A 14,167-nucleotide genomic window follows, 5' to 3' on the forward strand; every position below is an offset into this window, starting at 1 on the left:
ATTAACAACTCATCTGACTCTATGTCAAAGTTGTCGTCGACCTCTTCGTCCGACAGTGGAGAATATTCAGGCTCTTTTCCTGTATTGAGAGTCGGAGCATCATCGTCAACTAGTTCTTTGATGAGTTTCTTTCCCAGGATCATTCCTGCAGCCAGTCTCTCATTTGTCACTTTGGCTTGTTCTTCAGTCAATTTCCTCTGAAAAGGCTTTGGCTGATAGTGAGAAAAACCTGCTTGCATCATCTTTGAGCTTTCCTGTCCATTCTTATGGCTTCTTTGGTAACGCCTCCACTGCGTTCGAGTCATAGGATTCTTTCCTTTGTAGTTTGGAGATATGTAATCTTTCCTCTTAGATCCACTATCAGTCCAGGAGCCTTCAGCATTTGCTCCAGCACCTTGGATCTGCCATTCTGGACGTTTTCCTCCTCTGAAGTTAATGAGTTTCACCCACTTATCCTCAGGGACATCCGTCTTAGGACGAAAAGTCTTTGGCTTTTCAAACATCTTCCTGTATTCTCCAGCCCTTCGACCATTGTTTTCTCTTGTATACATGAACTGACGATTCTTGCCTCGACGAGGGTCGAACCTCACTTTATTTGCAGCATCAACGTTGAAAACAGCATCACACCTTGGACATAATCCAACTTGAGAGTTGTTGTTGTGACACCTCTCAAGGAATTCCAGAAGGCTCTCTCTTGGTTCAGGATACACCATGTTCAAGACTTTGCCATCAGTAGCATCGTCTTTCTTTCCACCGAAACCATCAGTAGTCTCGACCATCATCACATCAGCAAGCTCAGTATAGTGAGCCTCTTCGACTTGCAAGGGATCAGTATCAACCTGCATTGATGACTTTGGTTTTTCTCCAAACTGTAGCCTTCCTTCTTTCAAAGCCTTCTGCACCAAATCCCTGAAAAGGACACATTGAGAAGTCTTATGACCCAAGAAATTATGAAATTTACAAAATCCTCGTTTTTTCTTTTGTTCAAGAGGAGGGTTTTTAAGTCCTGGGGGAACTATAATTTGCCCGTCAGTTACCAACAAATCAAATATCTCATCACATTTTGTTATATCAAATGAATACGTTTTACTAGAAAATTTTTCATTTTTACTTTCGATCGGATTTTTATCTTTTGAGGGCTTGAGTAATTTACAGATATATGGTGGTCCTGGCTTTAATTCAGCCACATTAACTTCTCCCTCTTCGTATTCACTATCACTATCAGAGTCGAACTCATTTGTAGTAACATAAGCTATCTTTTCTTTCTTATGATATTTACTAACTTTGGCTTTTTCAGCCTTTAGCCTTTCGACTTGACGTACCCTGTCTGCCAGTTGTGCCATATCCCTTAAATGTTGGGTATCTAATTTCTTCCTTATGGAATAATCTAAACCACCTGCAGCCATTTCGACTAATTCATGTTCAAGGATTTGTGTGAAACATCTAGATTTCAATAACCTGAAACGGTTTAGATAGTCATCGACCGTTTCTGTACCCTTTCGCCTAACTCCAGCTAATTCTTTCAAACTAGTCTTCGACTGTCCCATATAAAATTGCTCATGGAACAATCGTTCTAACTGGTTCCATGAAAACAAAGATTGTGGAGCTAAGGTCGTGAACCAAGTACACGCATTTTTTGTTAAAGAACTTGGGAAATATTTCATCTTTAAATTTTCATTGTTTGCTAATTCTCCAGCCTCTGTCTGGAACCTAGCAAAATGTTTGATTGTCGATTCGCCAGTCTCACCAGTAAATTTGGTAAATTTTGGGATTTTCCAACCCCTAGGCAATTCTGTTTGCCTTACATACTCTAACAATGGGGAAACAAAATTAGGCCTATGCAAACCTACATTTATTCCATTCTGAACTAAGATTTGTTCGACTACATTAGAGATATTATTGTGTCCAACATTGACATCTTGCTGGATATTTCTAAGAACCTGGTCAGCATCTTGATGCCTTTGTACTACTCTAGGGATTTCTTGTTCAATTTGGTCCCCATTTTTAGTAGTCTCAACTACTCTTACATTCGACCCTTGTGGAGTCAAAAGGTTTGGTTGTGGGGGCGCTCCAAAGAAATCTGCTATTCTGGCCATTTGTCTAGCCAATATTTCATAGCTTTGGTTCGTATTGTTTATCATGGGAGTAAAAACTGTTCCCATTTGTTGAGTAAGGGCATTTACCATTTCATGGTTGCTTTCGTCTATTTGTTGTCGGATTGACAACATTGACGTAGTACTCAGAGATGGCAATGTCTGGTTAATATAACCTATGCCCGTAGGTCGACCCCCTAAGTTTGATGTGCTTGTTGCCATCATATTGTCAGAAACACCGGTTAACAGCATCCTGACTAGCTTAAATTACTTTAGATATTTTTCGAGTTAATCTCACTAGCTTCGTTAAATTCGTGATTGGTTACCAAAAACACCGGTAAACAGCATCCTGACTTCTTTGAAGAACTAACACTTTGTCAAATTATGGCAAAAGGGGGGGTATTGGTGAGAAGTTGTGTATCTACTGTATGCAAGTAAACCTGGTAATTATTTAGTACTGGCTGATCAGGAAGTACTAATTTTGTGCTCCATGTTGGAGCATCGGGCAAGACATTTGGCCCTTGTATCTATGTAAACGGATATGAGTGTTAGTATACTTGTGTTAGTAGATTTTACATATCCTAAGTATTAAAAATTAATTGTTTATGTTGTACATGACAAAGTTTGTGAATGATTACATGCTAATAATTGTTAGTTAATAGGATTGTATGCTACTAACTATGTGCTAACTGGATATATGCATGACTAAGATTGTGAATGATTGCATGTTAGATTGTCTATTTAGTTTGGAGCAACAAATGGATTATATGTAAGCATTTGATATTAATGCTACTGACTTCTGCTGTTGTTGCTGGTACTTAACTATGATATTGTTTACCCAGAAATATGGTAAACAAACGCTAGTTTCCTTTTTAAAGGTTACTTTTGCGGAATCAACTAGAATATTCCAAGACTAATTGCTTTTATTTGTTTATTATGTGTATCTGGTTTGTATTAAATGCGGTAATAACTTTAAAGTAAAAGTAAACACTGAAATTCAAGACTTTAAAGTAAATGAAAGCTATAAAAAGCAGTAAATGTGCACTGAAAGTAATGCATAACGTAAAATGATTGCATAAATTAAACTGGTACGCATACATACATTCCAAAGTTGCACTCGTCACTCATTATTTCACAGAGATTTGAGTTTACTTGTGTTTTTGTAGAAAATGCGGACCCTAAACTGTTCCTCTGGAACTTGCTTAAATAGTGAAAATAAAATAACTACTACTAACGGTCGACTGATTACTAGCCAACACGTGTCTTCGACATGCAGCATCTTCGTCTGTGAGGCTCCCACGTGTCCTGTGAAAACTGCTAAAAACTGCTCGAAACTGCTTCTTTTGACTTCTGACGCCCTCCGACTTCAGAGCTATACTTAAACAAAAACGCCTAAGTTTTCTGTTTATTCTAGTCGAACATGCATGATACATTAACTAATTCTAGTCGAACCTTGGCAATGATGATCTATTGGTAGTCGAACGGTAGTCTTGACTAAACAAAATCATTTAATCAGACTGCTTTGCCTTAGATTCTTTAATAATCTCATCTGTTTCAGAGACCACTTACCATTATTAGCAAGTCGAAATCCTAGGGTAACAAATATGAAAGTTTGTTGTTGCTGCTGAATGAATGCTTTGATGAAGTCCAGTGAACCTACTAACTATCACTTGTTTTGATATGAACAATGTACTATATCTTGAAGAATTGAACAAATTAAAGTGCTATATCTTGAAGAGTTATTTTGCCACAATTTTCCAAAGGGAGATATTGAAGTTCTTTGTGAACTGGTCTTTTGGATTGGCTACATTTTACAAAACAACAACATGGAGAAGTGTTCAAGTTTATCTAGCTTGCTTAAGCTGTATTGAATTGCAAAAGGGAGACATGTTGAAGTTGAACACGATGTCACATCATGTGGTACGACATATTGGCCTTTGTTCAATAGGCCATACTACTGCGTTTTGGACAATGTTCTGTAGAAGATTTGCTAAAGATTTAATTGTTATTGATTTAACAATATGATTAGGTGATTTATTTGACAACTAAATGAAGATTAATTCATATTTAAATTGAAACAAATCATGTCTTGTTCTATAAGGAACAAATAATATCCAATAGAATTTGCATCAATTCTGGACGAAATCAAATCAAATATCCATGTAGAAAAGTCCAGAAAAATTATGTTATATAAGGAGCTCTTTCTCTGCTTGGAAGACACAGATCATACATTGAAGATATATAGAGCTTAGGGTTCAAAAGAGTTCTTTTTATTTTTATGCACACCATTATGTTTCAGTAACTTAGCATAGTAAGTTTGTCTAGTTGAGTTGTAAATTTCAACATTGCTCTTTATTGTGATTGAGGTTGATCACTAGAGTTTAGTTATTGTAAGCCCAAACACTTGGGTTAGTGTTTGAGAGAAAGTGAAAGAGATTATCATATTTAGGAGGAGATCTAAATAGAAAGTTATTTGGTAGTGTTAGGAAAGACATAGAAAAGTATAGGTTTATTGTTGCTTATAAGATTGATTGTACTACGCTACTAATAATATATTATTAATAACAACTAACTGCATTCAGCAAAATAAAAAAAAAAATTTAACAACTAACTACATTTGATGTGTTTGCATAATTAACAATTGAGTTGTTTTATTCTAGTATTATTGATCTTTACATAGAGTATGCTTTGTTATTGAATTAAATCTAACATTAATGACTATTTTGTATAGATTTTAATCTCTCTGTAAAAACTAAATATATAATCTTTAAAAATATAACAATTTTGGTTAAATTTTATCTTAAAAATAAATAAGTAGAATTTCGCGAGTTTAAGATGTCTTTTTCCATCCCCCTCCCGATCGTAATTGCGGGGGATCGAACCGTGGTTCTCCCTACCAAGTACAACGTCAATCACCACTGGACCAACTAACGATTGATTCATTGTCTTCTTTTTAAATAGACTGAAATCAAACATTTTTGATATTACTATAGCTAATTTTAATCTAAATCAATTTTGGAATAATAAAAATAAAATAATGAAGACTAAAATAAAAAAGGTCAATATTGTATATTAAAAAAAAACAAAAATATATATTTTTTTACGAATGTTAAAGTCAAAGTATCATGTATCTAAGAAGATTAAAAACATATTTAAATAAAAGTTGTGTATATTATTTTTCTGGGCCCATATGATGCATTATTTTCAAACTAGTTCCATGACACGTGATTGACTCATCAAAATATCATAATCTTAATTTTTGAAGTCTTGAGAGTGCCACCTCTAATGGAATCGTCAAACTTAATGTTCGTACAATCATCAAAATCGTTTGAGTTGGGACATTGCTTAACTAAAACGGAAATGTTTTGTCGACATAAATGTCGACAACTAATACACTATATTTGGATAAACTCAGATTGGACATAAAAATAAAATATAAGAAATGTTTTGTTTTTCAAAAAATTTAATTTTTTTTAATAAAAACATATAATACTATAAAAATTATTTTAATAATATAACTAATTTTATAAAATCGATTTATAAGATTATGGGTGTCATTTTTGATAAATTTACTTTAATTTTATATTTTATTTAAATAGACTTTTTTTCTTTTAATATTATAAAATAATTTGATGGTCATTTTCTTATTAATTTGTTATCACTCTTCCGATTGGACACACATTCATTATATGATGTTGATACATTTGTATAGGAATAAGGAAAATCTAATGGTTAAGAAAACATAAAAATAAGAAAGACAAGAATAAATCTCAATCATTCATTATCACCACCACCCCATGATTCCTATTAAAAAGAAAATTAAATTAAAAATAAATTAAAAATTTTCCTATAATATAGTGACATGTGTTCATTGCATTTCTTCTCCAAATTTCTTCGTACTAAATAGCATTACTCTAGGAATAAAGAACTCTAAACCAAGTATATGGCATATTTTGGCACGTATGAAATGAACATCTCCTATTCTATGCCTAACAAAGGTATATATTATTCACGGTGAAACTCTTTCCTCTCTTCACTAGCGTTCTTAATAACCCTTTTAGAATTATAAAATATCTTTTTAGATTTTACATTTTGAAACGTATTTTCGAATCTTCGGTATTTAAAATTTGTATACACCATACATGTCGTAAGCTTTTCCGTTTCCTCTATCAGTTCAGCATTTTCATTTTTATCAAAAAAATATATATAATTCAAAATCCACAATATTATTATGTTGTTGTCGAATTGTTTTGTGTGTTAAAATTGTATTGCCCTCGAAGGAGTTAGTCTCCTCAAACTTAGTCTGTTTGTTTCCACTAATATAATCAATGAATACTTCTGGAGCATTGCTGGTATGACATACTTGTATAAGGGGCTTAATATTACCATGCAATAATACGATCTAGTTGGTAGGTTACATCACATTGTTTTACGAAACATATTCATATGATTACTTAATGAATTGTTAAAAATATATTATTCAATGTTACTTCTTTAGTATACATTAATACATATATGGATCTGCCAGATTTTTGTTGGTATTGGAAGTTAGGATTGTGAGAATGTGTATAAAAAAAGTGAGTCGGGAGTTAAATTATTTTTTTACGGGAGCCTTTTTACCAACTAAAGGTCGCCCAGTTGCAAATTTGTATAGAAAGTGTCTTGATCGGATACTACATCATGATGTGTTGTTCTACCTCAACATTGATCACCATGATAAACTTTCGTTAAATGAGATATTCTTCTACTCTAGTTGAGTAAAATATTAAATATGCATCATGTAAAACTTGTATAAATTGACGTGTGAGTTTATTTTGGTCCACAACACAAAACAATGACTTTTTTCATATCTAGATAAAATGAACCGGAACCTTGTTGCAATTCACTACAACAAAGGATAATCGAAATTATCTAGATTCAATATTTAAGTTACATTATGTGATTTGAATGACCAATTGAATGATCTTCTCAACTATACTGTGGTACAAGAAGGGTTGTCCCTCTTGAGTACCATCATTTTTCAATCAACGTAAATGGGTGTGTGTGATTTGCCAACATGCAACTTCTCATAATAAAGGTATTTCAATATTTCGTTAGTATCATTCATTGAGAGTGATTGAATTAGATGTTATTCTTATCATATCAACTAATGTTATTTATTGAAATTTGATTTGTCTCGGAACATTTGACAAATTTCTGACATATATGGTTGAATCTGATGAAAAAAAACTAATTCAGTGTGATGATTTTGTTTGTGTTTAATTGGTGTTGATTTATTGATGTTGATGATGATGTATCATGTTGTTGTTACATTTGATTTAATAAGATTTTTGTATAGAATATGATAGCTGAAGACTAATTGGGCTTTATAGGTTTTACTTTAATTTGGTTTTTTTGGAGATGATAAACTCATATTTGTAGACAGAATTTAAGTATTATTTATAGGTGTTGGTTGAATTACTTATCAAATATTATGTCATTTAGTAAATTAGTATATATAAATATAAATATAATATAAAATTCTTCAGTTACATTTATGTTGGAATTCGTCAGTATACAATGTTGGACTAGACGATTACGGATTACGTCATTTGTGCTTAAAGGAATTGTAAAATTACAAAATATTATATTAAAGGGCCCGTGCTTAAAGGAATTGTAAAATTACAAAATATTATATTAAAGGGCCCAACCGGGTTCGAACCGGTGACCTCTTGATCTGCAGTCAAATGCTCTACCACTGAGCTATGGACCCTTTTGTTGACGCTTTTCGAAGCTAAATTTTACTGACTCAAATTCTGTTTTTCAAATAACTCATTGTCATGAATTTATTTAATTTTATTGCCAGCAGTTTGGTTTCTGCAAATTTTATTCAACACATTTAAACTGAGAGATAATTGATTCAAATAATAAATCGAGCTCGTGAACTCTTTTCTTATTTCTTAGGGCATCTCCATAATTGTTATTTGATAAATTTAGTTTTTATTTCATACAAACGCTACACTATAACAAAATAAAGTTTTTTTTTATATGAAAAATAAAGTATCTTATATTTATAATAAAATATTACAAAATGTTAATGATAACATCGTATTTTATTTAAGTTACTTCAACCATTTTTAAACTATTTATGTTTGACATGTCACATTCATCCAATAAAAAATATATATTTTTAAGTGTGTCAATTATTTTTATAACAATTTTTACCTTATTTTACAGCCCAAACTACTTTTGACTAAAAAATAGTGTTCACTTCCATTAGACAAACTCCAAGATGTAAAAAAAAGTGTTACTACTTCTTTTCTTTTTACCTTGCTACTATTATTAGTAAATGTTATCACTAACAGTAATTTGCAACAACAAAAACACTTATGGTTGCTATAGTTTCTGCAGGATCAACAACAATAGCTGCACAGAGCACGGTAGAATTGCCGGTTGCACAGAGCACGGTAGAATTGCCGGTCGACCCAATCAAGCAACGACGTTCGAACCTCTATCAGAGAAAGCATTGGTAAAGTGCGCTAGTGCACTTGATTTGGAGGTTCGCGCATCCGCTGGGATCGCAGTATTTTCTCATGATTACCTGATCAAGAGAGTACAATACATGTGGATGCTAGGTAGAGAATACCTAGGGCACAATCTTCAGCCGTAGAGAGACTTTTGAATTGCGAGGTATCATTACGAGCTCAACGAGTGTTAGCATGGCATGAGATATGCGGCATCTTGGTTTAGTTGTTGGATTGAACTTATTAATTAATTCAGATACTTTTTGTAGTATCTGTGAATACTTTTGAAGTAGTTTCTTTAGTGATCTGATATTTTTCAAGTATTGAATTATGAGTTTAAATTTTATTATTTTGAAATGTTAAAAGTATTCAAAGTATGTAATTTACTTAAAATATTTTTGAATAAAAACCTTTTTTTTATGAACCTCAGAGTGGATCTGCCCCAATCTGTTAATGATCAGATTGATTTAATAAGGTTCTGGTATAAAAATTTCAGAATACTTTAAATGGGTCTAACAAGTTCTGTACAAAGAAATAAAGGGAAAATAGCACCTATGCTCAAAATTTTACTAGAATAATGATAGTTCAAATGTCACCAAAATTGCAACTCCATATTATAATTGAACATCAACGCATACATCAAAAAAGACTCCAGTCATTAACATTGAAGCTTGTAACAGCAAGTTTAAACACCTCATCCATTGGCATACATCCAGCTTGTGCAGCAGGAACAGCCATGCCGGCACCAACTGTGTCCGCACTTTCGCTAAAAGGGCTGTAAACATAAAATAGCAAGGTCAATCAGTAAACAATTGAAACAACTGAATTGCACTACAATTTTCCAAAGAGCGTATGTCAAGAAAAAGATGTTCCGGAATCTTACTTTATAACAATCGGCTCATATGCAGTTATTAGTACATCAGTTTCAACTCCTTTAATACGCAAATTCGCCAAATGAACCTGAAAAAATTAAACAATGAAAAATTAACAATTATGGAAAAAAAATTGATAAATTAGCAATTGCAAAAGTTCAAAGCATATGGAGTAAATCAGAACATACTTTCACAATATTTTGTGCTTCCCTTCCCTGTCGTCCCTTAGAAATCGCCTAGCAATAATTGTTAATAAAAGAATAAGTGTAGGGGAAAAAAGAGTGACATTAGAAATGAAAACAGCCACAAAATATAGTACTTGATTAGTACAGCAAACCCGTTATTAGATTAATACTCAACAGACTTATAGTAGAAGTAAACACAAATTTGTTATTTTGTTTGAGCAGATTCAAGTAGAATATCTGGTAGTAAATCTAGATAATCCAAATGACAATGTTACAGAGAATCACGATAAAATGCCAGTTTCCAGTTTCTTCAAGTTACAAAAATTCAAGAGTTTTTTGTGTTTGCAAGTCAAGACTGAGAAATTCATAATTTCGGCACAAACTAGCAGACCAAATAACATATTAGCTGAAAGTTGGCCTGTAGTTTATAATATAATAAAAAAAATTAAAAAAACGAGGATGCTTTAAAAATGATTAGAGAATCACAGCATTACTAACACTACAAGCGCATCAATGCAATCTTTAAAAACAGTTAGTAAAACAGAAGTTGTTAAAATCATCAGTTTCTCAATGCTAATAATCTAATTGAGAAACCAAAGAAGCATAAGAACAATGTATCAACATTAATCCCGAGATTATTTATCTAGGTGACTCAAAATGTAGTAGCATTGCATAAAAACTTATTTCCAAATAAAAAGCATTGCGTGTAACTTTTTTTACCATTTGGCCTACTGCAGTTGTTACAACAGCCGGTATATTATTGTACATCAAACCAGGTGCTTCATGAACTCCTGACTGCTCAATAACCTGAATTAATTTTAAAGGGCATATATGACCATGAGACAAAATAATCTTCCGCAACAAATAAGACAGTAAAAGAACTGAGCTGAAGGAAAGTTATCCCCTCTTATAGAAAGTGCTGTGCCTTAGTGTTGGGATGAAATATGTGTGAACGCATGGACAGATAAATTGTAGTGTGTTAGCTTCATTGTGTCGTATAAATCAAGCATCAGAAGTATCATAGACATAATACTTATGGAATTTCCAACTAACTGCTTACTTTTGAAAAAATTGGTCATGACATGGTATATCTGCAAAAGTTATCTATGCATCTTCTAAGCTTCAAGTCCAAAGGACTCTAAAATGATGAGGGAGATATAGTATAAAATGTGAATGTATCTTCACTTGACAACTTGAGTATTTGAAATAGTAGGTTCATCAAAAATAGGAGCGAATTTTGCATGCAGTGAGATTACCAGTTTACCACCATCAACCAACAAATTTTTCAATGGCGATTTGATTAATTAAAAAAGAGTAAAAATGAAAGCACACTTGAATTTAGTATCACATGTAGGAAGCTAACTACGTCTTTCCACTTCAACAAAATGAACAAAATTCTGCCAGCAAATCATATTAGAAAGAGGAACCAACAAGGGTATCAAGTGCATCAACTCAATCCAACTTTATAATATGCATCGCATTGATCACTACAAATTTCAACAAGGTACTCTTGAAATCTCTAATTACTACACTCGATTGAAGGTTCTTTGCGACAAGTTAGAGAACTATCGCCCAATTCCTCATTGTATGTGTTCAATTGCTTGTTTATGTGGTGCAATTGAGTCTATCAAAACTTATCGTGAACAAGATTACGTGATTTGCTTCCTTAAAGGATTAAATGATTGCTTTTCTCACACAAAATCTCAGCCTCTCAGGCCTTACTGAGGTCCTCTCTTCCTAGCGTTGATACTATCTTTTCTATGTTGATTCAACAAGAAAAGGAAATTAGCAATTCAACCACTGATTCTATTGTTCATGATGCTCCTGATACTGAGTCTGCTACCGCTCTCTTAGAAAATTCCCGGCATGGAAAAGGTTGAGGACAAGGGTATCGCGGAGGTAATCGTCTACGCACATATTGTAATCGTACTAATCATACTGGTAAACTAATCCTACCTACTATATACATTAATAACAACCACTGATTGATGCAAAATATGATCAGCAAACACAACAGAATCCAGTTTCTATATACTACCAATAACAATATCAAATTTCACTAAAACTCGAAGAAACAAAAAACGAAACATACCACAGTTCCTTCAGCGTCCTGTTCCCTAGCAAGGTCTTGCAGAAACCACACAGCACTACCACTATCAGCAACATCAGGCTTATACTCTAAAAGCTCAACAATCAAACTTTCATCGCGACTAGGATCCGCAAACACCTCCTATATAAATTACAAAAAAACCCAAAAATTCAGTTAGCTAAAAGATCAAACACAACAACAGAATACAAATACAATTCAATTCAAATTCAAAGAGAAAACACAACAAACCTGATGATCAGGGACTTGGCGAATTTCGCTAATATCCTACAATAAATAACCAAAAACCACAACAAAATTACAACCATGCAATTTTAAAATTTGAAATAAAAACTACTAAATTTCAAAAATGTTTCTTCTACAAAAAACAATCTTTCACCTGGAATCTGTTGGGGAACGAACATGATATTTGTCCCCCAAACAGAGGGCGCTGAAGAACGATATCTGATGGCATTTTCTTTTTGCACTATAAAAAATAAAAAAACAATAGAGAAAACAATATAACAAACACCAAAAATTGAAATTTAATTTAAAAAAAAAAAAAACAAAATTGAATAGATAAAAAGGTAAAAGTGTTGAGAATTTGGGAGTAATGTACCTGATAATGAATTGAACCTAAGTGCAAGAGAGTGAGAATAACAATGGAAGAATAAGGGTTAGTTTTTACGGTAATATAAACAGTAAACACTCTGCTTCAAATGTAAGCCATGTTATAAACACTCTGCTTCAAATGTAAGTCAATGTTGTAAACACCGAACCGGAACGTTCAGAAACCGGAATTAATAGTTTAATACCGGTCCAATCAGGTAGTGAAAAACCGGAAGTTCTGAAGAACCGCAAAGTCGGGTTAGGCCGGGAAGAACTAGAGTAACGGTTGAACCGGGATCCCGGTTTTGTAGAACTATTCGGTCCCACTTATCTTCAATAACAAGTTGTTTTTTCATTAAAACCCCTTAATTCTACTCTCCTTTTATTTTGTCTCCCTTCTTCTTTGACATTGAGGGTGAGTTGGAAAGATTAAGGGTAATGTTCTCAAATGAAGCTTTGATTTGACTTGAGTTCTAATTTACTTTAGGTTGTGGGGTAAGAATAATGTTTAAAAAATTGGATCGGTCCGTGTTTTAAAAATCGGATTGAGCATTAAATCGGTGGGGGTATTAAGTCACTGGTTTATTAGTCGAATCACTAGATCACTGGTCGAGCCGCATTACTAATCGAATTAAACCAGACAATTCGATTGAATAGACTGATCATTATAACAAAACTATATAGATTTAAAACATGTTGAACCAGATGATTCAGTCTCTACAAAATATAACTAGCACTTAAATTTTTGAAAATATCATATCATAAATAAATTCACAAGTTCAGGAATTAAATATAAATTTTAAACATAGATATCATATATAATAAAAAATTAAAAAATTAAAAAGTATAATTGCAAATAAAATTTAATCGCAACATAAGATAATTGAATAATTTATAACAAAATAACTACATTGTCAAATAAATTTAATTTTAAGGAAGAAAAATTGTTTCAATGTTGGGATCTCCTTCTTTAATATAAAAACCATTTGCAACAAAATCAACCGCATCCGCAACATCTTTATTTTTATTTTTTATTTTTTATTGCATTTCTTTTATTATTTATTTTAATTTTTCAATAAATAATCAAAAAACGACGTCGTTTTAATTTTTATAAATTAAAAAAATTAAAAATAAATTAAACCGCCGGTTTGGAAAAACCACCATTTTTTCTGATTTTAGTGGTTTACACTGATTTTGACCGGTTCAACGATATATCCGATCCAGCAATTGAATCAGACCGGTTACTTGGCCAGTTCCCAGTTCGACCAGTCCGACCGGTCGATCCGGTTCAATTTTTAAACACTGCGGTCGATCATTAAATTTGTGATAGTATTAGGTCATTGATTCATTGATCAAACTATTGAGTCATTGGTCGAGCTGCATGATTAAATTGGATTAAATCAAATAACTCGGTTAAATAAACCGATCTCTAAAACAAAATTATATATTTATTAAATCATTCGAACCTGATGACTTAATATTTAAAAAATATCACGGCGCCTACAAAATTTCAAAATGTAAAAATATTATAGTTTCACATGTTCATTCTTTAAATTTAAATTTTAAATATAAAATCATCACAAAAAATAAAATAAAACGAAATTTAAATTTAAATAATTTTTTTCTAAAAAATCTAAATAAATTTCGAACCATGTCTAATATCCATTTTTCATAGGTGTTGGGGAACCTGATAATATTTATTAAGGTGTTGGGGAACCTGATAATATTTATTAATGGCATGTGTTTTCTGATAAGCACTAACAAAATAAAATTTCACTGTAAAAACAAATAAGAGAATAAGAAAAAAGGAATAAGAAGG

At 32.4% G+C, this 14,167-nt stretch overlaps 1 protein-coding gene and 1 non-coding gene across 2 annotated transcripts; both read right to left on the minus strand.

Annotated features, from left to right (window-relative positions):
- Window positions 1-7,773: 7,773 nt before the first annotated feature.
- TRNAC-GCA (transfer RNA cysteine (anticodon GCA)) lies at window positions 7,774-7,845 on the minus strand. The gene has a single exon. It is a non-coding gene; the product is annotated as a tRNA-Cys (tRNA).
- Window positions 7,846-9,131: 1,286 nt separating this feature from the next.
- Window positions 9,132-12,512, minus strand: LOC131646410 (uncharacterized). Its single transcript, XM_058916446.1, has 8 exons — window positions 12,359-12,512; window positions 12,140-12,226; window positions 11,992-12,027; window positions 11,746-11,883; window positions 10,374-10,460; window positions 9,657-9,704; window positions 9,480-9,556; window positions 9,132-9,371 (listed from the first exon to the last, which is right to left on the minus strand). The coding sequence occupies exons 2-8, from the start codon at window positions 12,212-12,214 to the stop codon at window positions 9,236-9,238; spliced, it is 597 nt and encodes a 198-aa protein (XP_058772429.1). The 5' UTR covers window positions 12,215-12,226; window positions 12,359-12,512; the 3' UTR covers window positions 9,132-9,235.
- Between the last annotated feature and the right edge of the window lie 1,655 nt (window positions 12,513-14,167).

Source organism: Vicia villosa, linkage group LG2 (genome assembly GCF_029867415.1).
Source record: "Vicia villosa cultivar HV-30 ecotype Madison, WI linkage group LG2, Vvil1.0, whole genome shotgun sequence".
NCBI lineage: Eukaryota > Viridiplantae > Streptophyta > Magnoliopsida > Fabales > Fabaceae > Vicia > Vicia villosa.

Excerpts from the sequence above, each read along its gene's own strand:
- LOC131646410 (XM_058916446.1), bottom strand. The coding sequence starts at position 12,214 with ATGCCATCAGATATCGTTCTTCAGCGCCCTCTGTTTGGGGGACAAATA. Across the intron at positions 9,557-9,656 it reads AAGCACAAAATATTGTGAAA|GTTCATTTGGCGAATTTGCG; the intron begins GTATGTTCTGAT and ends TAATTTTTTCAG. Across the intron at positions 9,372-9,479 it reads TATGAGCCGATTGTTATAAA|CCCTTTTAGCGAAAGTGCGG; the intron begins GTAAGATTCCGG and ends TTATGTTTACAG.